The 15,339-nt window shown below is 39.2% G+C and overlaps 1 protein-coding gene across 3 annotated transcripts in view; it reads left to right on the top strand.

Annotated features, from left to right (window-relative positions):
• Positions 1–15,339, top strand: part of MAPK10 (mitogen-activated protein kinase 10) — a 71,017-nt gene that overhangs the window by 10,188 nt on the left and 45,490 nt on the right. For all 3 annotated transcript variants that reach the window (XM_058837881.1, XM_058837880.1, XM_058837879.1), the window contains exon 3: positions 14,452–14,581. In XM_058837881.1, coding sequence (XP_058693864.1) covers positions 14,452–14,581 — 130 coding nt within the window. The remainder of the gene's footprint in view (positions 1–14,451; positions 14,582–15,339) is intronic.

Raw genomic sequence — 15,339 nt, 5'->3', positions numbered from 1 at the left:
TTGTGGAATCCTGGAAAGCTTTTGCCTCTGCAGTTTTAGACTTGACTTTTAAATTTCTGTGACTTGTGTTTAAATGTCTCTGTGTAGGCATTTGTAACCTGTTTAATTATGAGGCATTTGGGTAACTAAAAAAATATTTTATCTATAACTTGATCAGAGATGAAGTCTTAACTTCATCTTTCACTTCTGACACTGTTTCTTTTTCAGAATTTGATCCAATGTGTGTCACTTTACAGGTGGAGGCAGTGGTAAAGCAATAAATTCCTTGAAGCCAGTGGCAAATGGTTTTTCCATGGATTGTTGGCATTGGCACCATAATTGATTGTGTAACAACTCTGACAACACATCCTTAGGTGTCAGTCCATCACTTCCTGTGTTTAATATACTATGGAGACCATGCAAGTCCAAAGACTGACCTAAATGGCCAAGCACCATATTCCTCATTTTAAACACAAAAGAACTCAAGGTTGCTTTTAAATCAGCTTTGGGAAAGAGGCATATTTTGGGTTCAGTACTACTGAAATTAATTTTGCACTATTTGTTCAATTCCATATAAAACAAAGATGGTTTTTCTTCCTCCTTACTATCCTCTATTTGTTTCAGAGGAAAATCAGGTTTTGTTGGACTTCTCTGCAACTGAATTGCTGTAATGATCAATTGTGAGCAGCAAAAAATAGAGGAATTAAGCTAAATAAAATCAAAAGCATCCTGTGAATTTTGCTTTCACACTAAGAGTTGACAGCAAAAATTAAGAATTTCTTAGGAAAGAAAATCAAATCAGAAAACAAGCAAGGTCAGATAAAAGTTAACACAAATTCCCTGAAATGGTGAGTAGCATGGAGAGGCCATAAAAGACCTTTTTGATGATATAGATACAGAAGTGTTACACAATAGATGGGGAAGATAATGAGCATTTTTTTCTTAGATTGTGTTACATAGTAAACTGCCTGTCATAAGGCATAATTTAGCAGAAATACAACAAACCATCCATCAGCAAAGCATGAAGAATTAATGGTGAAGTGATTAATTAATGAAAAAAATAATTGGGAGATAAATATTTGTAGTTTACCTAAGAGAAAACAATACATGATGAGAAACAGCTTCAGTTGTGTAAGTTTCTCCTTACCTAATATTAACAATAAGTTTACACGGTAAACTTTATTAGAATAAGTTTCTATTATAGAAACTTACTCTATTTAGAAGTATTTTGATGGAAATAGAGTTACATCTAGGAAAAGCTGATTAAGTTAAAAAAACACTGAGAACCTGCCTATTTATGCAGCACAGCTTGCTCTGGTGGGGGAATTTGCCCTGCTTGTCTTGTTCCTTTGCAAAGAGTAGCCATGAGGAGTGCCTCTGTGAAAAAAGTAGGAAACATCTAGGCCATCGTTTCTTTCAGATCCACTGGCTGTGTTTATTCTTGATGGCTTCTTCAAGAAGTGTCACAGATCTGGGATGCAATTCTGTCCCTTGCTTCCAGAAGTAGGAGAAGTGCCAAGGGCAGGCACAGGTAGGATGGCACGGAGGGTTTTAGGATCAGCCTTCTCAGAGCATGCACAGGATTTTCCCTCAGGATAATTGTAGGTAAGGACACTACCTGTTATTGAGTGGAACAACTGGCTGCCCAGCTGCTGGAGACAGCTTTGGTGCATAGTGACACTTGGTTTTATGGAGTGATGGAGCATGGCTGCTGAATACTAACTCCTTTTAGGAGGAGATGTCTTTCAGGCCCTGAAAGGTGCTGCAGATTTCCTAGGCAAAGCCACAGAATGCTGAAATCTTTCTCATACAGTTCTAGGAATAGGTTTCAAGATAAACAGGAGAATGGAAAACAACTTATGTCATGGAACAGAAACAGGCACAGGAAGCAGGGAATGTGGTTATGAAAGGAGTAGGGACTTGATTTCACTCGATTGTGCTGAAAATTTCATCAAAGAAAATATTATTTTCTTGATATGGAAGCAATAAGGATATTAAGTCTTCAGGAGATGATAATTTGGTAAATGAAAAAGAGAAAACCATATGGTGTGACTGTTATAATTGTGCCCATGTGAAATAATTATAAACCCAGTAAGAAAATGGTATTTCTACAGACATAGTTCATACAGAATCTTCAGAAATTAATCTTTGGGCTCTTTCAATGGGTTTTGTGTTAACTATGTTCACAAAATTATTTTAGCAGCCGAAAGAAGGAAAGAAAACAAGCTGCTTGAAATATCTTGAGCAGGGAAGCTCCTCTTCACCCTGCAAACATTATTCTTTATGAAAGTGTAGGCTGTTTCCTTGCTGTACATCACACTTACATCTGTGAGAAAGCCTATAAAGGGTGTGTTTGCATATCATTATCATGTTATTACAGGCATGATGATGATGGGGCATCGCTGAAACACAACTTGGAGTTTATTAGACCAAGCTGTAGTTGTAAAAAAATGCACAGGCTTGCAACCACACTCGTTGATCTTTGAGTCTGTCATAGAAACAGAAAACAGTTTTCTGAGTTTAATTAGATGTGTGCCACTTAAACTGCTGAGAGAGGACATAGCTGATACCCTTCTTCAATGTTAGAAGGGAGTTGACACCTACCTTATTTTGCAAGGGGCTGAGAAAGAGAGACAGGTCACTTTCAGCTTGGGTTTGTGCATGGTGAATGATGGCGGATAGAGAGGAACTCTCATGTTCCATAAAATCAACAGAAATATGCTGATGTTGGAGTGGGTGTTTCTTTATGTTTTAGATGAATGCTTTTTTGCCTGGAAGCAAGGTAATTGATCTGTAGGTTTTCTGTTGTGGCTTGCAAGCTATCATTTTTATGTTGCCTGGGATATTTTTGATACTGTCTGTGATGTCTAGAAAAATGGTGCTGTGCAGAAATATTTCAAAAGCAATTTGAAGGGTCTCTGACAGTTTTTGAATTTATGGTAGAAGCAAGGGTGAAGTCCAGGTTTCCAAGGCAGATAGGGAAGACATCACTTACAAGCTTGAGAAGTAATTAAAATCTAAGCAGTATCTTATGAAGACATTTGGCCTGGTTTATGACCACACAGTGGCTATATCTGTGTGTATTTTCAGGAGAAAGTGATAGCTTTAAAAACAAAGTTATCCGGGGGAACATCAAATAAATGGATCTGATGATGCCTTTCAGCTGAAATCCTTTATCTGGTCTTTTCTTAAACGTGAGCACAAGTTTCATGCTGCATGATGCTGAGATGTGATCTAATGGTGTGTCAGCTGGACTGGGGGGTTGACTGGGAAGGGCTTTATTCTCATTGATGCAGGAAGTTTGTGTGAGTAATGTTTGAGTGGGGGATATGGGAGCAGGAATTATGCTTTTATGAGAGCTTTTCAGTGAATGCATTATAGATTTAGAAAGACACCTTATCTGCAGATATAGAGGAGCCTGTAAATATATTCCTGAAGTAGTAAATTGGGAAATGTGCTGCAAATATATTTCTTTGAATTAGTGGTTTGATAATACTTTTAAGCCTGAGCCTAAAGAAGGTAGCAGAGTCTTTTAGTGTTCCCTGTAATAGGTAGACCCAGCAAGACAATAAATAGCTTGCCTAATATTACCATAGGTTCTCTTTTGCTGATTTAATTGTAATTTGGTGGTTGAAGCTTATAGAGTGCAGAGTTCTTTCAGATCAGCCTGTGGTGATGGTGGTGCTCGTTTTAGCTTATGAATCTGCTGATTCTTTCCCTAAAGTAATCACAGCACCATAGAATCATTTAGGTTGGAAAAGACCCTTAAGACCACAGAGTCCAACCATACCCCCAGCACTGTCCATCACTAAACCATGTCCCCAGTTCCCCCATCTGCACATCTTTTACAATACCTCCAGGGACGGTGACTCAACACTTCCCAGGGTGTTCAAAGGCTGGAGGAGAAATGTGACAGGTATTTCCCATTACATTTGAGCTCTTTTGTACAAAGATTATCTTTTGGTTCTGATTTATGTAGCACCATTGACTCCTGGGCTGGGTATGAGGATCTCAAGAGATATTGCAATGGGAATAATGGTAAAAGCCATAGAAAAGACCATAATCAATTCTAAGCTCATGCTTTTGCTATTGTGCAGTGGGAAGAACACAGAGAATAGCGGTCATATCGTATCATATCATATATCATATCATATATAATATCATATCATATATCATATCAGTGTCATATCCTACAGCTAATACGCAATTTTATTTGTAATGTTTAGCTGGACACTGGTGTATTCAAATTCCTGAGACATGAATATTTTCTCCATCATGGTCCTGCTATCCCACTAATACTGTTTTGATTTCTTGGTGTCACTGAATTGAAACACTGTATTCCCTGGCAGAGATCATCATTTGTGCATGTATAAACTGGCATAGTTCTGTTGAAGTTCAGAGATGTTCTCTTTGTGGGGTTAAGCACTAATTTTCCTCAGAAAGGGAGAACAAAGAATATACTTCGTTCAGAGACAAAATGGGGAACAATGTGTTTGGATATGCCTAGAATTTCAGTGGCCCTGAAGGGAGTGGCAGCATTAATTTTGTCAGCCCCTCGTGTGAGTCAGAACAGAGCATATGTTGTGAGTTTGGTTACTTCCATTCCAGTTATGCCTTGCAGGCTTCATGTGCTTCACATTCCATTGGCTGGCACTGAGATTGATCCCATTCTGTTGCAGATTCTTCAAATTGTGTCCATTAGTTCAGCCAGCGTTCTCCTTCTCCCGCTGTTGTGTGCTTTGCTGATGTGCTCTGACATCCTGCTTCTGAGGAGGCTTTTGAAGACAACTTTTAGAGAGTTTTACAAGTGTGTTCTGCAAATGTAGGAAATTCTTTCAAATACTGTCACTTTGCACTGGGAACTGTTGCTGTACTGACAGAGAAATAAACATGCCAGTATAAACAAATTCTGCCATATTTCCCAGTGCTAATATCATCCCATACAATGGCAACACGTGGCGATTTTAAATTTTTTTCTTCTGGGAACAAGTAGGTTAAGCTATTTCCAGATGTTTTTAATCTTTCTTTTTATACTTTGAGCAGTTGTTGTTGGAATACCAGAAGTTAAACTCACAGTAAGCTTCAAACCTCACTCATTCATTTGTACATTGCAGGATTTTTCCCCAGCTCCCAGTTTGCAGTTACACTGTGGTATTCTTTGGATTTTCTTGCAGGTCGTTGCTCTGAAGCACCAAAAACTGTGTGAATTTGGTTTCCCATTGGTCCGGTGCACATCTAAAACAGCACATTCTGCTTTGTGGTTCTGATGTATCTATGCCTTGATTCTTGAGAAAGACTGCAAATTTCCCACTTGTATTAGGAATCTGGATCAGCATGTGAATTTTAAGGTGCTGAGAGATTCCCAGTGGGTACAGCAAAGGCTGAGTATCTCTCTGTATGTGACCTCCAGAATATTGAGTGGAAGTATTTATTTAAGTTGGTCAGATTTGTGTTTCTTAAGCTGATTTATTAGAGTTTGCATATTAACACATACCCAGAGACAGTTTGCCTGCATATGGAGTGAGAGGAAGAGGCCATGTCTTGGAGTGCTCTTGCAGCAAAGAACTGAGCTTGGATATGGAAGGAACTGCTGTTAGGATCACAGAGAACTGTTGCCATGTGACAAACTATACATAACATCTGAAAAATAGGACAGATGGATTGTGTTTGAGTCATTGTTTGCTTTGATTCTTGCAGCTTCTTCTAACTACTACGACTATCTGTAAGTGAGAAACAAGAAAAAAAAAAAGGGACATATCAAAAAACATTTCTCCATGTCTTCCTTTTTTTTTTTTTTTTTTGTTTTGTAATGTCCTTTTTCTATCAGAATGCAGAGATTCCTGGTAGGCAGGGAGTCACCATGTATTTCATGTTTTTCTTCTTTTGTTTCATTTCACCATTTCACTTTGCTTGTACAGACAAATCTAATATTTAAAATGTAATGGTAATCACAGATGGTATGTAATAGAATGTGCCACAGTATTCTTTTCTAACAAAGGAATCATGTCCTCTGTCTCTGAAATACACTGCCTATATTTCTACGTCCTTTTTTGATTCCTTTCTCCTTAAAGAACCCATATGGTTTCCATGACTACAACAGTTACGCAGGCAAAATCTATTCCATATTTATATTCTGCAAGTTTATGGAGGAAAAAAGTAAATAAGTTTGTGAGGGAATCATCTCTGCAATCTGTTTTTGTGAACCCTGGCAGTGATGCTCCCTTTACCTGGTCAGAAATTCAGTGCTGTAAAGGCAGGGTCAGGCTCATTTGAGAGCGCTGGCAGCCAGAGTTTTCAGCTGGATTGGTACAACTCTTAGGCATAGAGCAGGTTTGTTCATAGCTGTGGCTGGATCTGTGGTCCCCTTGGAGCCATTAAAAAATATATCAACAGTTTGTAAATTCTATGTCTGCAGGGAAGTAACTGATGATTGTGAAACTTAAGCGCTTTTTGCATTGGTTGGCTGGAAACTACATTTAATTTACACTTTTTGCTGCCAGACAGTGATGTTTTCAAACCCTCTTGACAGATGGCAGGTACTTATCTGTTCCTACACTGTCAAAAGCTTCCTTTTGGTCACTGATAGATCTCCCTTTTCTCACATTTCTTTTGGGTCACTACTATGATGCAACTTACTGGACAGATTTTTTTCAAGACTCTCTTTGCTCCTCCTGGAAAACCGGGTTTGGCATTAACTACTGTCAGTGCAGTGTAGCTGCTCTTTAACAGACTTCAGGCATATCCTTCCATGTCGTTCACCTGCAATCCTGTCCCCACTGAAATGAACACCATTGTGTCATCATCACTGATCACTGTGTGCTTCACATGAGACCAATTGCACAAAACACTTCTGCCCCCTCTTAGGACCAAGGGGCTTCTCCTGTGACAGGAGGATGGCTGTGCCCACATGGAATCAGGGAGGTAATGCAGCGTTAGTTTGGGGAAACTAGAATTTGAGTTGCCTTTTAGGGTTAAAATTCTTACTTTTTTTCTCCCATGATTATCACATGGCTTGGTGATGTGCACCATCACATGGTGATGGCTTGGTATCAGTGCACTTTTATTCCACGCTTGAATTTTGGGGTTTATTCATTTGAGAAATGCAGCAAGAAACATGAAATTGCGTTTTTTATTCACCCAAGTGACAGCTTTTGTTCTGTTTGTCAGGCAAGCCAGCAACTCTTTTAAATTATGGTTGTGAGGGGGTAGTAGTAAGATAGTAGCTGGTTTCTATTCCAGTTTGTAGGTCCAAAAAATAGCAGGTTTGTCACATGAATGACATGTGGTAGGTACTCAGTTTCTGCCAGGTGCACAGACTCTGCCTCAGTGCCACGATTTCCCATGTCTTCTGAATGCCTGTTAAACAAGGAAACTGGACTTTTTCTGGCTGTGCTGCTTGAAAACTGTCCAATTTTACATTCCCTGGTGAGCTCAGAGCAGTAAATGTCAGATCTTTTTGCCAAATTCAGTGTCTAATGCCCTTTCTCCAGATGTGGTGTAAACATCTACTTAATAAGGTTTACCTTCAAATCACACTTAAGCATCTTTTGCCCATGCATTTTCTGCCACTGAATATTGATAGGCACCCCAAGCTCTGGTCCATTTTTCAGTTTTTTACTTTGGTCTGGCTTTGGTAAATCCTTGAGCATGCCAAGAGTGAGTAGTGTAGGATACTCTGGAAACCATAAGGTTGTCATCTCTTACATGATTCACGTGTGAAAGAAAGCATATTGGTCTAGAACCCTTTTAAAGCAGAATAGAAAAGAAACTTGGCTCCTTTCTCTGCCCAGGTTGAATTTCCTAGGCTGGCAGCTAACAAAAGCTACTGGCAGCTAGCAAGCTGTGTAGTGAGTTAGTGACATGAGACATTCAGGACCAGAAAGTACTGATTTTTCAGAAAAGTATTAAACAACAGAGTGGCTTTCAGAGCCAAGTGCAAAGAATTAGCAGAGCACATGCAGATGAGAAGTATGTAAACATGCTCCATACTCAGCATCCTCATGAATATTTTAATCTCCTGGCAAACTGAACCAGAGCCCATTGAGTGGTGTGCCAGGCAATGTGTGAACTTTATAGCTGCCTCCACAGTGCCTTTCCCACTGTATCCCTGTATCCCTACTGTCTTTGGGAGAGAAAATGACTATGGCAAGAGTTTTATCTTGCATCAGTATGCACAACTGTAACTGATGGGTTACAAAATGATTCTTGTTAGGGGCACCACCAGCTCATGCAATTAGGAAGATAACTAAATTCCATTGTAAACATGTTTATTAAAAGTTAGTGTTCCATCCTTTTTGATCCCTGCAGCTTGTTTTACATTGTCTGATATGTGATGGCTCAAACACCTTTCTTCAGACCCTCCTGTCTGAAATTTTGGCAGATAAGAGCTCTCTCAGCATGACTGAATTGTGAAATAGATTCCACAGAGAACTTTTTAGATCTAGTTGTCCTTAGAATTATGAATGAATTCTGCTTCCAAGTTTATCCTTGCTGTAAAGGGCTGCTTGGCTTCAACATTTTAGGCAATGACTGTAGTAGTTGAAAAAGAATGAGCAATACAGATTCAAAATTGGACCATTATGGATATGACAATGACAATGTTTAATCCTTTATGGGTGGCAGTAAAGGGACTGGATGAATTGTGGGCTTGGACTTTGTGCTTGCAGGTAAGCATGTAAGCTGCTGAGCCAGGTAATAGACACACCTACCAGTGAGAAGACAACTGAGCTTTGCTCAACTTTTTCCTTCAGTCTTCAGTGGCAACCCCTCTTCCCACACCTCTCCAGTGGAGAGACAGCAGCATGAGGACTGAGGAAGAGGGGGAGCAAAGTCCCTCCCACTGTAAATAAAGATCAGGTTTATGACCACTGAGGAACCTGTGTCTATGGGACCCAATGAGAGCCATCCCAAAGTGCTGAGGGAATTGGCAGGTGCACTTGCCAAGCCACTCTTCATGATATTTGAAAATCCTTGTCAGTCAGGTGAAATCCCAGGTGACTGGAAAAGGGGAAACTTTGTACCTGTCTTTAAAAATGATAGAAAGCAGGACCCTGGGAACTACTGACGTGTCAGCCTCACCTCTGTGCCTGGGAAGGTCATGGAACAGATCCCCCTAGAAGCTGTGCTAAGGCACATGGAGAACAGAACGAGGAGACTCAGGACATCTAGCACAGCTTCACCAAGGGCAAGTCCTGCTTGGCCAGCCCTGTGGCCTTCTGTGATGCAGTGGCTCCTTCAGTGGGCAAGGGAAGCATTTCACATGTAAATTTATCTGGACTTCTGGAAAGCCTTTGACATAGACCCCCATAGCATCCCTCTCTCTAAAATGGCAAGAGATAGATTTGAGGGGAGGACACATGCATCCAGAGGGTTGTGGTCAACAGGTCAGAGTCCTGTTGGACACCAGTGACAAGTGGTCCCCCTCAGAGGTCCCTATTGGAACTAGTTTGATATATTCATTAATGACAGACAAAGAGATCAAGGGCACCTCAGAAAATTTGCAGGTTTGTGACCTTTAACAAGACCAAATATGAGGTACTGCACGTGGGTTGGGGCAGCCCTGGGATCAGCACAGGCTGGGGGATGAGCAGATCTGAAGCAGCCCTGCCCAGAAGATCTGGTGAATGAGAGGCTGGGCATCACCCAGCTAAGTGCACTGGCAGCCCAGAAAGCCAAACATGCTGGGCTCCATCCAAAGCAGTGTGGGCAGCAGGGTGAGGGAGGGGATGAGTGAGACCAGCTGTCTTTCCTGATGAAACACTGAAATGTAAAAATAGAGCCACACATTTTTAACATTTTCCTTTAAATTCTCCAATTTTGGTGAAGTTTAAGCACTACAATTTACTATTAATCTTGACAGCAATGCTGAATTTTCATTCAAGGACTGGGATGATAATCCCAAACAATTTAGGCACTTCTTTAGTCCTTTCTCATGTTACTTCATTCCAACAGGGGATAACAGATCACGTTTCTGTGCAATGCAGGAAAGAACATTTTGAGCCCAATCAGTAATCTCTGCAGTGATGAGGAACATCATGGAGAACCTTGGCAACTGGTTTATTTATTCTGTGAAACTGGAATCTGGTGATAGTAAAAAAATGATGACTTGTGTTTCAGCTGGGGAGGCAGCTAGGTTATGTTTTCTAATCTAGCTGTTTCCACTGGTTTGCAAGAAGCTGTGAGCTGATGGAAACACATAAAAACCAAGATGGAGACATAACTGGCAACAAGAAAAGTGCAGCAGTCATCCATTATGAAGCTGCATTGGTCTTCTTTAGCATCAGCTCTAAATATTGCCTCAATTCCTCTGCATTTTCAGAGGGAATAGAGATGATCCAGAGAGTATAGTAGCCATTCCTGACAACAGGTCTGCAACTCTTCAATGTGGTCATACTGGATTTTTGGGGGGATTTTTCAGCACAAAGGGTTGCTTCCAAACCTAATAAGGACATTTAAAGGCTTTTCGTTATAGTGGCCTTTGACTTGTACTTCTTGGGGCAAACTTTCTGCACCCTGGTGCATGGATGGAATTCGTTATTTTAAGTTTAATGGAAAACATTCATTATATTTAAATATACCTTCTGGAGAGATGTTTTTATTCTAATAACTTTTTTCTGTTTAAAAGTAATTATTGAAGAGCAGAATATTCTCTGTTTGTATGAATGTCTGCCTTCAGAATCTCGGAAGTTATATGTCAAGAGGAAAAAAAACAGAGTTAAGAATAAGAAAGTCTAATTTAATTCTTAAATTTGGAATGAGGGCAATGTAAGGGGCAAACAAACCAAACCCACCAAAAAACCCCTACCAGAGTACACTTAGAAAAGTTTGCTTAAAGCAAAATAACATTTTCACTCCTTTTTGTTGGAATACTTGGATGAAAGAGGACTGCAAGTAGAGAGAAGGTAAGGCACTTGAAACATTTTATGGTTAAAGCTTCATAAACCACGATTACAGAAATTTTGCTTGATAGGAAAAGGATTTGGCTCTGGTTGTTTCTATAAATGACTTCTTCAGAAACTGCAATAGTGATAGTTATCTGAAACCAAGGGCTTTGAAGACACAGAAATTGCTGTGAAAAATATTTATATAGGCATCCACCTACATTTTTCTTTTTATCTATCTATGCATATACATTTAGATGTGTATCTGAGTATTTCTACAGAAGGTGTTCCACTCCATATATTGGTGGTGATAGGTGGTTGAGGATGAGCTATCATTAGCATTCTTGTTAAATGTGATTTTCAGGTTGACATTTATTTTCCTAAGAACCCAGCTCTAAAAGTTTACCTTAAAAATATATATGTTTTCTGTGGGTTTAGTAGTCTGTTCTGGGGTAGACTACAATGGAATTGATGTTTACTTGTTGATGAAAAGATGGGAGGAATCATTTTAAGTATTTATTTGTTGAGTGTCTATTGAAATAGAAACTTGTACATGAAACTAGAATGCTTTCCATTTCTTTTCAAAACAGGTATATAAATGAATGTCTGGTCCTCCAAGTGCATGACAACTAATCATTTCTCACTGATCATTACAGTCTGAGCTCACACAGAATATTAGTGGTAAATGACGACCCGGGTTTGTGTAAATCCAACTAGGAGGAGTTTCAATTTTTTCCTGCCAAAGTCAGCAAAAGCCTTATTAAATACCTGTAATTACTTATATCTCTTGGTAATCATGAATTTATAGACACTATTTTTTTTTAACTCTGTTAAATAGGTTTGTTTCAAATTATTTACAGTTTAAAAAGGCATTTTTAACACTAACATTTAACATGTCAAACTAAGTGCAAGGAGGATTTATAGGGAAAGAGTCTATTTACTACCTTTTCTGTCTGTAGAGCTGCCAGAGACATGGTAGTAAACTTTGAGGATTTTTCTGAGCTCATTTTGCAGTAAAGCTATCATTTTATTACAAGACCAGGGTAATTTAGAGTCTTTGCAATAAAATCAAGAAACTGTATAAATTAAGAAAATAAATTCACAGTTGAGCAAGAAGTGTTATATACATATAGAGTTTCCAGAGAAACTCATTTAGATGCGAGTCCAGTCTGTTATTTGAGATTTGGAGTGACTTTCATACTCAGCCTTTTTGTCTCAGTTCACAGACACTCATTATTCTCTCACTTATTCCTGATCCCTGGAGCCATGTGCTCATACAGACACTCTTCTGCCAGTGATTGAAGTTTGTCTTAAGAAGGCTTATCATCAATACTAACCTTGGTGTTCCAAGGTAAGGACTTTGTGTAGCAAGCAGCAGAGAGAGGACCTACCAGAAAAAAAATGTCAGGGCTGTGGATTTACCCAGTGCAATGAATTTATTCATTGACTTCTTCAAGTAGTTGGACACCTTCCATTTGATAGAAGACGATGATAAAATTCCAGTCAAGATCCTTGTGTCTCAAAGTAAATATCCCTCTTAAAAGGATTGCTTTAGTTCTTCTGTGGTATGCAAAGGACCAGGAATTGATCATAAGAGCCAAGTGTTTAAGAAGTCTTTAGTTTTCTGATTTTGGATTGGTGGTTTTGTCCATTGCTTTGACAGAGAGAGAAAATTCAGAAAAGCAAACAGAGATCAGAAGTTGAGGATAATGTTTGCCCAGACAAAATTTTGTTGTCTAACAAACTAACTCCTAGTCAGTAATTTTATGGTATGTCTAATGAGATTAAACTATGAAAAATTATTATTAAAATTATTCACATTACTCTTACACAGCTCAGATGAGTCTTACATAGGCTTGCTCTTGGAGTACACCTAATCTAACCCACCTGTTCAAGGCAGAGTCAACTGGGGCAGATTGCTCAGGACCACTGGAAGAGTTTGGCTCCATCCTCTTCATTCCTCCCGGCAGATACTTAAGAAAATTGATGAAGAATTGATACTTAAGAAAACTGATACCACCCTAAGCCTTCTCCAAGCTAAACAACTCCAGTTCATTCAGCTGCACCCTGTATGACAGGTGTTCCACTCCCTAATAATCTCCATGGCTCATCAGTGGAATTGCTCCAGTCTGTCTTTCTCTTACTGGGGAGCCTGGAGTACAACCCAGAATTCCAAATGTGGCTGTGGAAAGATCACTACCCTAGACCTACTCTCAAGAGACTTCCTAAATGAGTCCTAAAAGTAATCTTTGCAAAACTCATCACCTTTAACAAACATTTGTTCTTATTTGGGGGATGCATTTTTTGTGTTATTTTTGCAGATGTAGTGCAAATTCAATATTTCTGATTCTTCTCTTCTTGTGTGGTTTCTGAGACAAACATTGCCAGCATTTTCTTACCTATTTTGAACAGCTGTACATTTTTGTTGGCTTTGTGAGTAAGCTTCTGTTGCTTGCATGCTTTCTGCTCAACTTTGTTATTTAGCCTCTTTCACTGAATGTCTGCAGTAAGCAAGAGTTAATGAGAAAAAAATTTGAAGGATTACAAATATTTATTTCATGCTTAAGAAAGAAATTTTTAGAATAATGGGTGGTTTGGTTGATTTATCTCCTGGGAAATACACCGTTGCTTTTCATGGATTAGTAGAAAACTCATGTCATGACTTTCCTCTTCTTGGTAAAAGGAAAAGTCAGGAGGAGGGCCTGAGGATGCTGTCCATTTGGCAATGCTTCTAGAACTTAGTGTGCTTTGAGGTATTTAGAAGTCAGAATTTATGTAGTCAGATTTGAACCACCAGAATAAGTGTTTCAAATACACAGGAGGTAACATTTATAAAAATAGCTGAAGGTTGTGAAAAACATTTAAAAGTTTAAGGAGTGTTTTAGGGCTCAGCTTTAAAAGTTCACTTTGCAAACAATGTATTTCTTCATTTTCCAAAGTTGTAACTGTGCATATGCAACAAATTTTTTTCTTATCAGGAATCAGTAAAAAAACCTCGTGAAATGGTTCTGTTTCTAGGTATGTTATTGGAACTGGATGAATATGGACTCAAATATGGTCATATGGAATATGGTCTCAAAGAATGGCTAAATAACTTCATTCCATTAGAAATATGATAAAGAAAACACAAACTTCACTTTGGATAAGTGGGCACTTGGTCGTTGATGCACGTTGTGAAAGTGCTCTTAACTGTGACAGAAAGAGCAAAAGCCTTTTCTGCTGTAGCCGTGCACAGAGAGTTGCTTTATGAAACAACTTCTTTCTCATCCAGTTTTTATTGTATTTTTATCTGAAGTTACTTAATTTTTTTCCCCACCCCTTAAAAATACCTGTTAATTTCCAGTGGAACTGGAGTTCACTGGTAGTGAAGTAGTGGTGTATGCTGTCTTCTGCTGATGTGGTGCTACAGGTTTCTTTTTGGTCTGTTACTTTTTTTTTTTTTCCTACTAGAAACTCTCTCCTTTTGTCACAGTATTTTTCTCAATGGAAAAAAAAACAAAAGGAAGTGGTAGGTCTGAGGTTCAGGAACTTGCCATGAGAGGTGCTGGATACCCTCCAAGAAGCATAACCCCTGTGTTTGTCATCACTACAGTGCTGCATATGATGCCGTCCTTGACAGAAACGTGGCCATTAAGAAGCTCAGCAGACCATTTCAGAACCAAACCCATGCCAAGCGAGCTTACAGGGAGCTGGTCCTCATGAAGTGTGTGAATCATAAAAATGTAAGTTTTCAGTGGGGGGAAATGGTATGTGCATTGCTGTGTTAGAAAGGAAATTGTTTTGTTTGGTTCCTTTTTTAAATGAAGGAAATTAGAGGTAAATTATGCTCGAGGGCCACACTTTGGTACTACACGCCCACAGGAGAGACTGAAGGCATTCTACATGCTTATTTAAAGGCTGTGCCAAACTGGGATAGTTCTAGATTTTCCTGCTTCTTGCACCATCTACTGTATATCATTTAGTATCCATTATGAAGGAAAATAATCCTGTGCTGCACCAGGAGTGTTATTCCAGGGCTGTATGTTAATTTTAACCATTATCTGTTAGAACTATCTGCCTGACACTGTATCAATTTGCTTCTTTGTAGTGAAATACGTAGAATTGCCACACTGCATTGTAAAGGGATGTCCCATGGATTTAATTTTCCTCCAGCTCCTAGATTTCCTGCTGCCATATCTGTGTGGCCCTTCCTTTTCATTAGGAGTGAATATTTCAGTTTACAGAGTTTACCCGTCCCTCAGATGTTGCAATGACTCTTCCTCCTTAAGCAAAGCATAAATGAGCTATTAAAAATAAATGTGATGTAAGGGGAGATTTTGCACTTCTTCTCAATCACAAGTTCACATGGAAAGAGAAAGGACTGACTCAAAAATGGCAATTTGCAGGACTTGACACTACAGTGTCCTCTCCCTTTCTTCTGGGCAGTGGTTTATCCTTACATTCCCACTGTGTTGATCAGGACTGTTCCTGTCTCTTCCCT

The sequence above is a fragment of the Poecile atricapillus genome, chromosome 4, assembly GCF_030490865.1.
Source record: "Poecile atricapillus isolate bPoeAtr1 chromosome 4, bPoeAtr1.hap1, whole genome shotgun sequence".
Classification (NCBI taxonomy): Eukaryota; Metazoa; Chordata; class Aves; order Passeriformes; family Paridae; genus Poecile; species Poecile atricapillus.
Note: the sequence above shows the minus strand (reverse complement) of the source record. Positions and strands in the feature narration are given on the sequence as shown.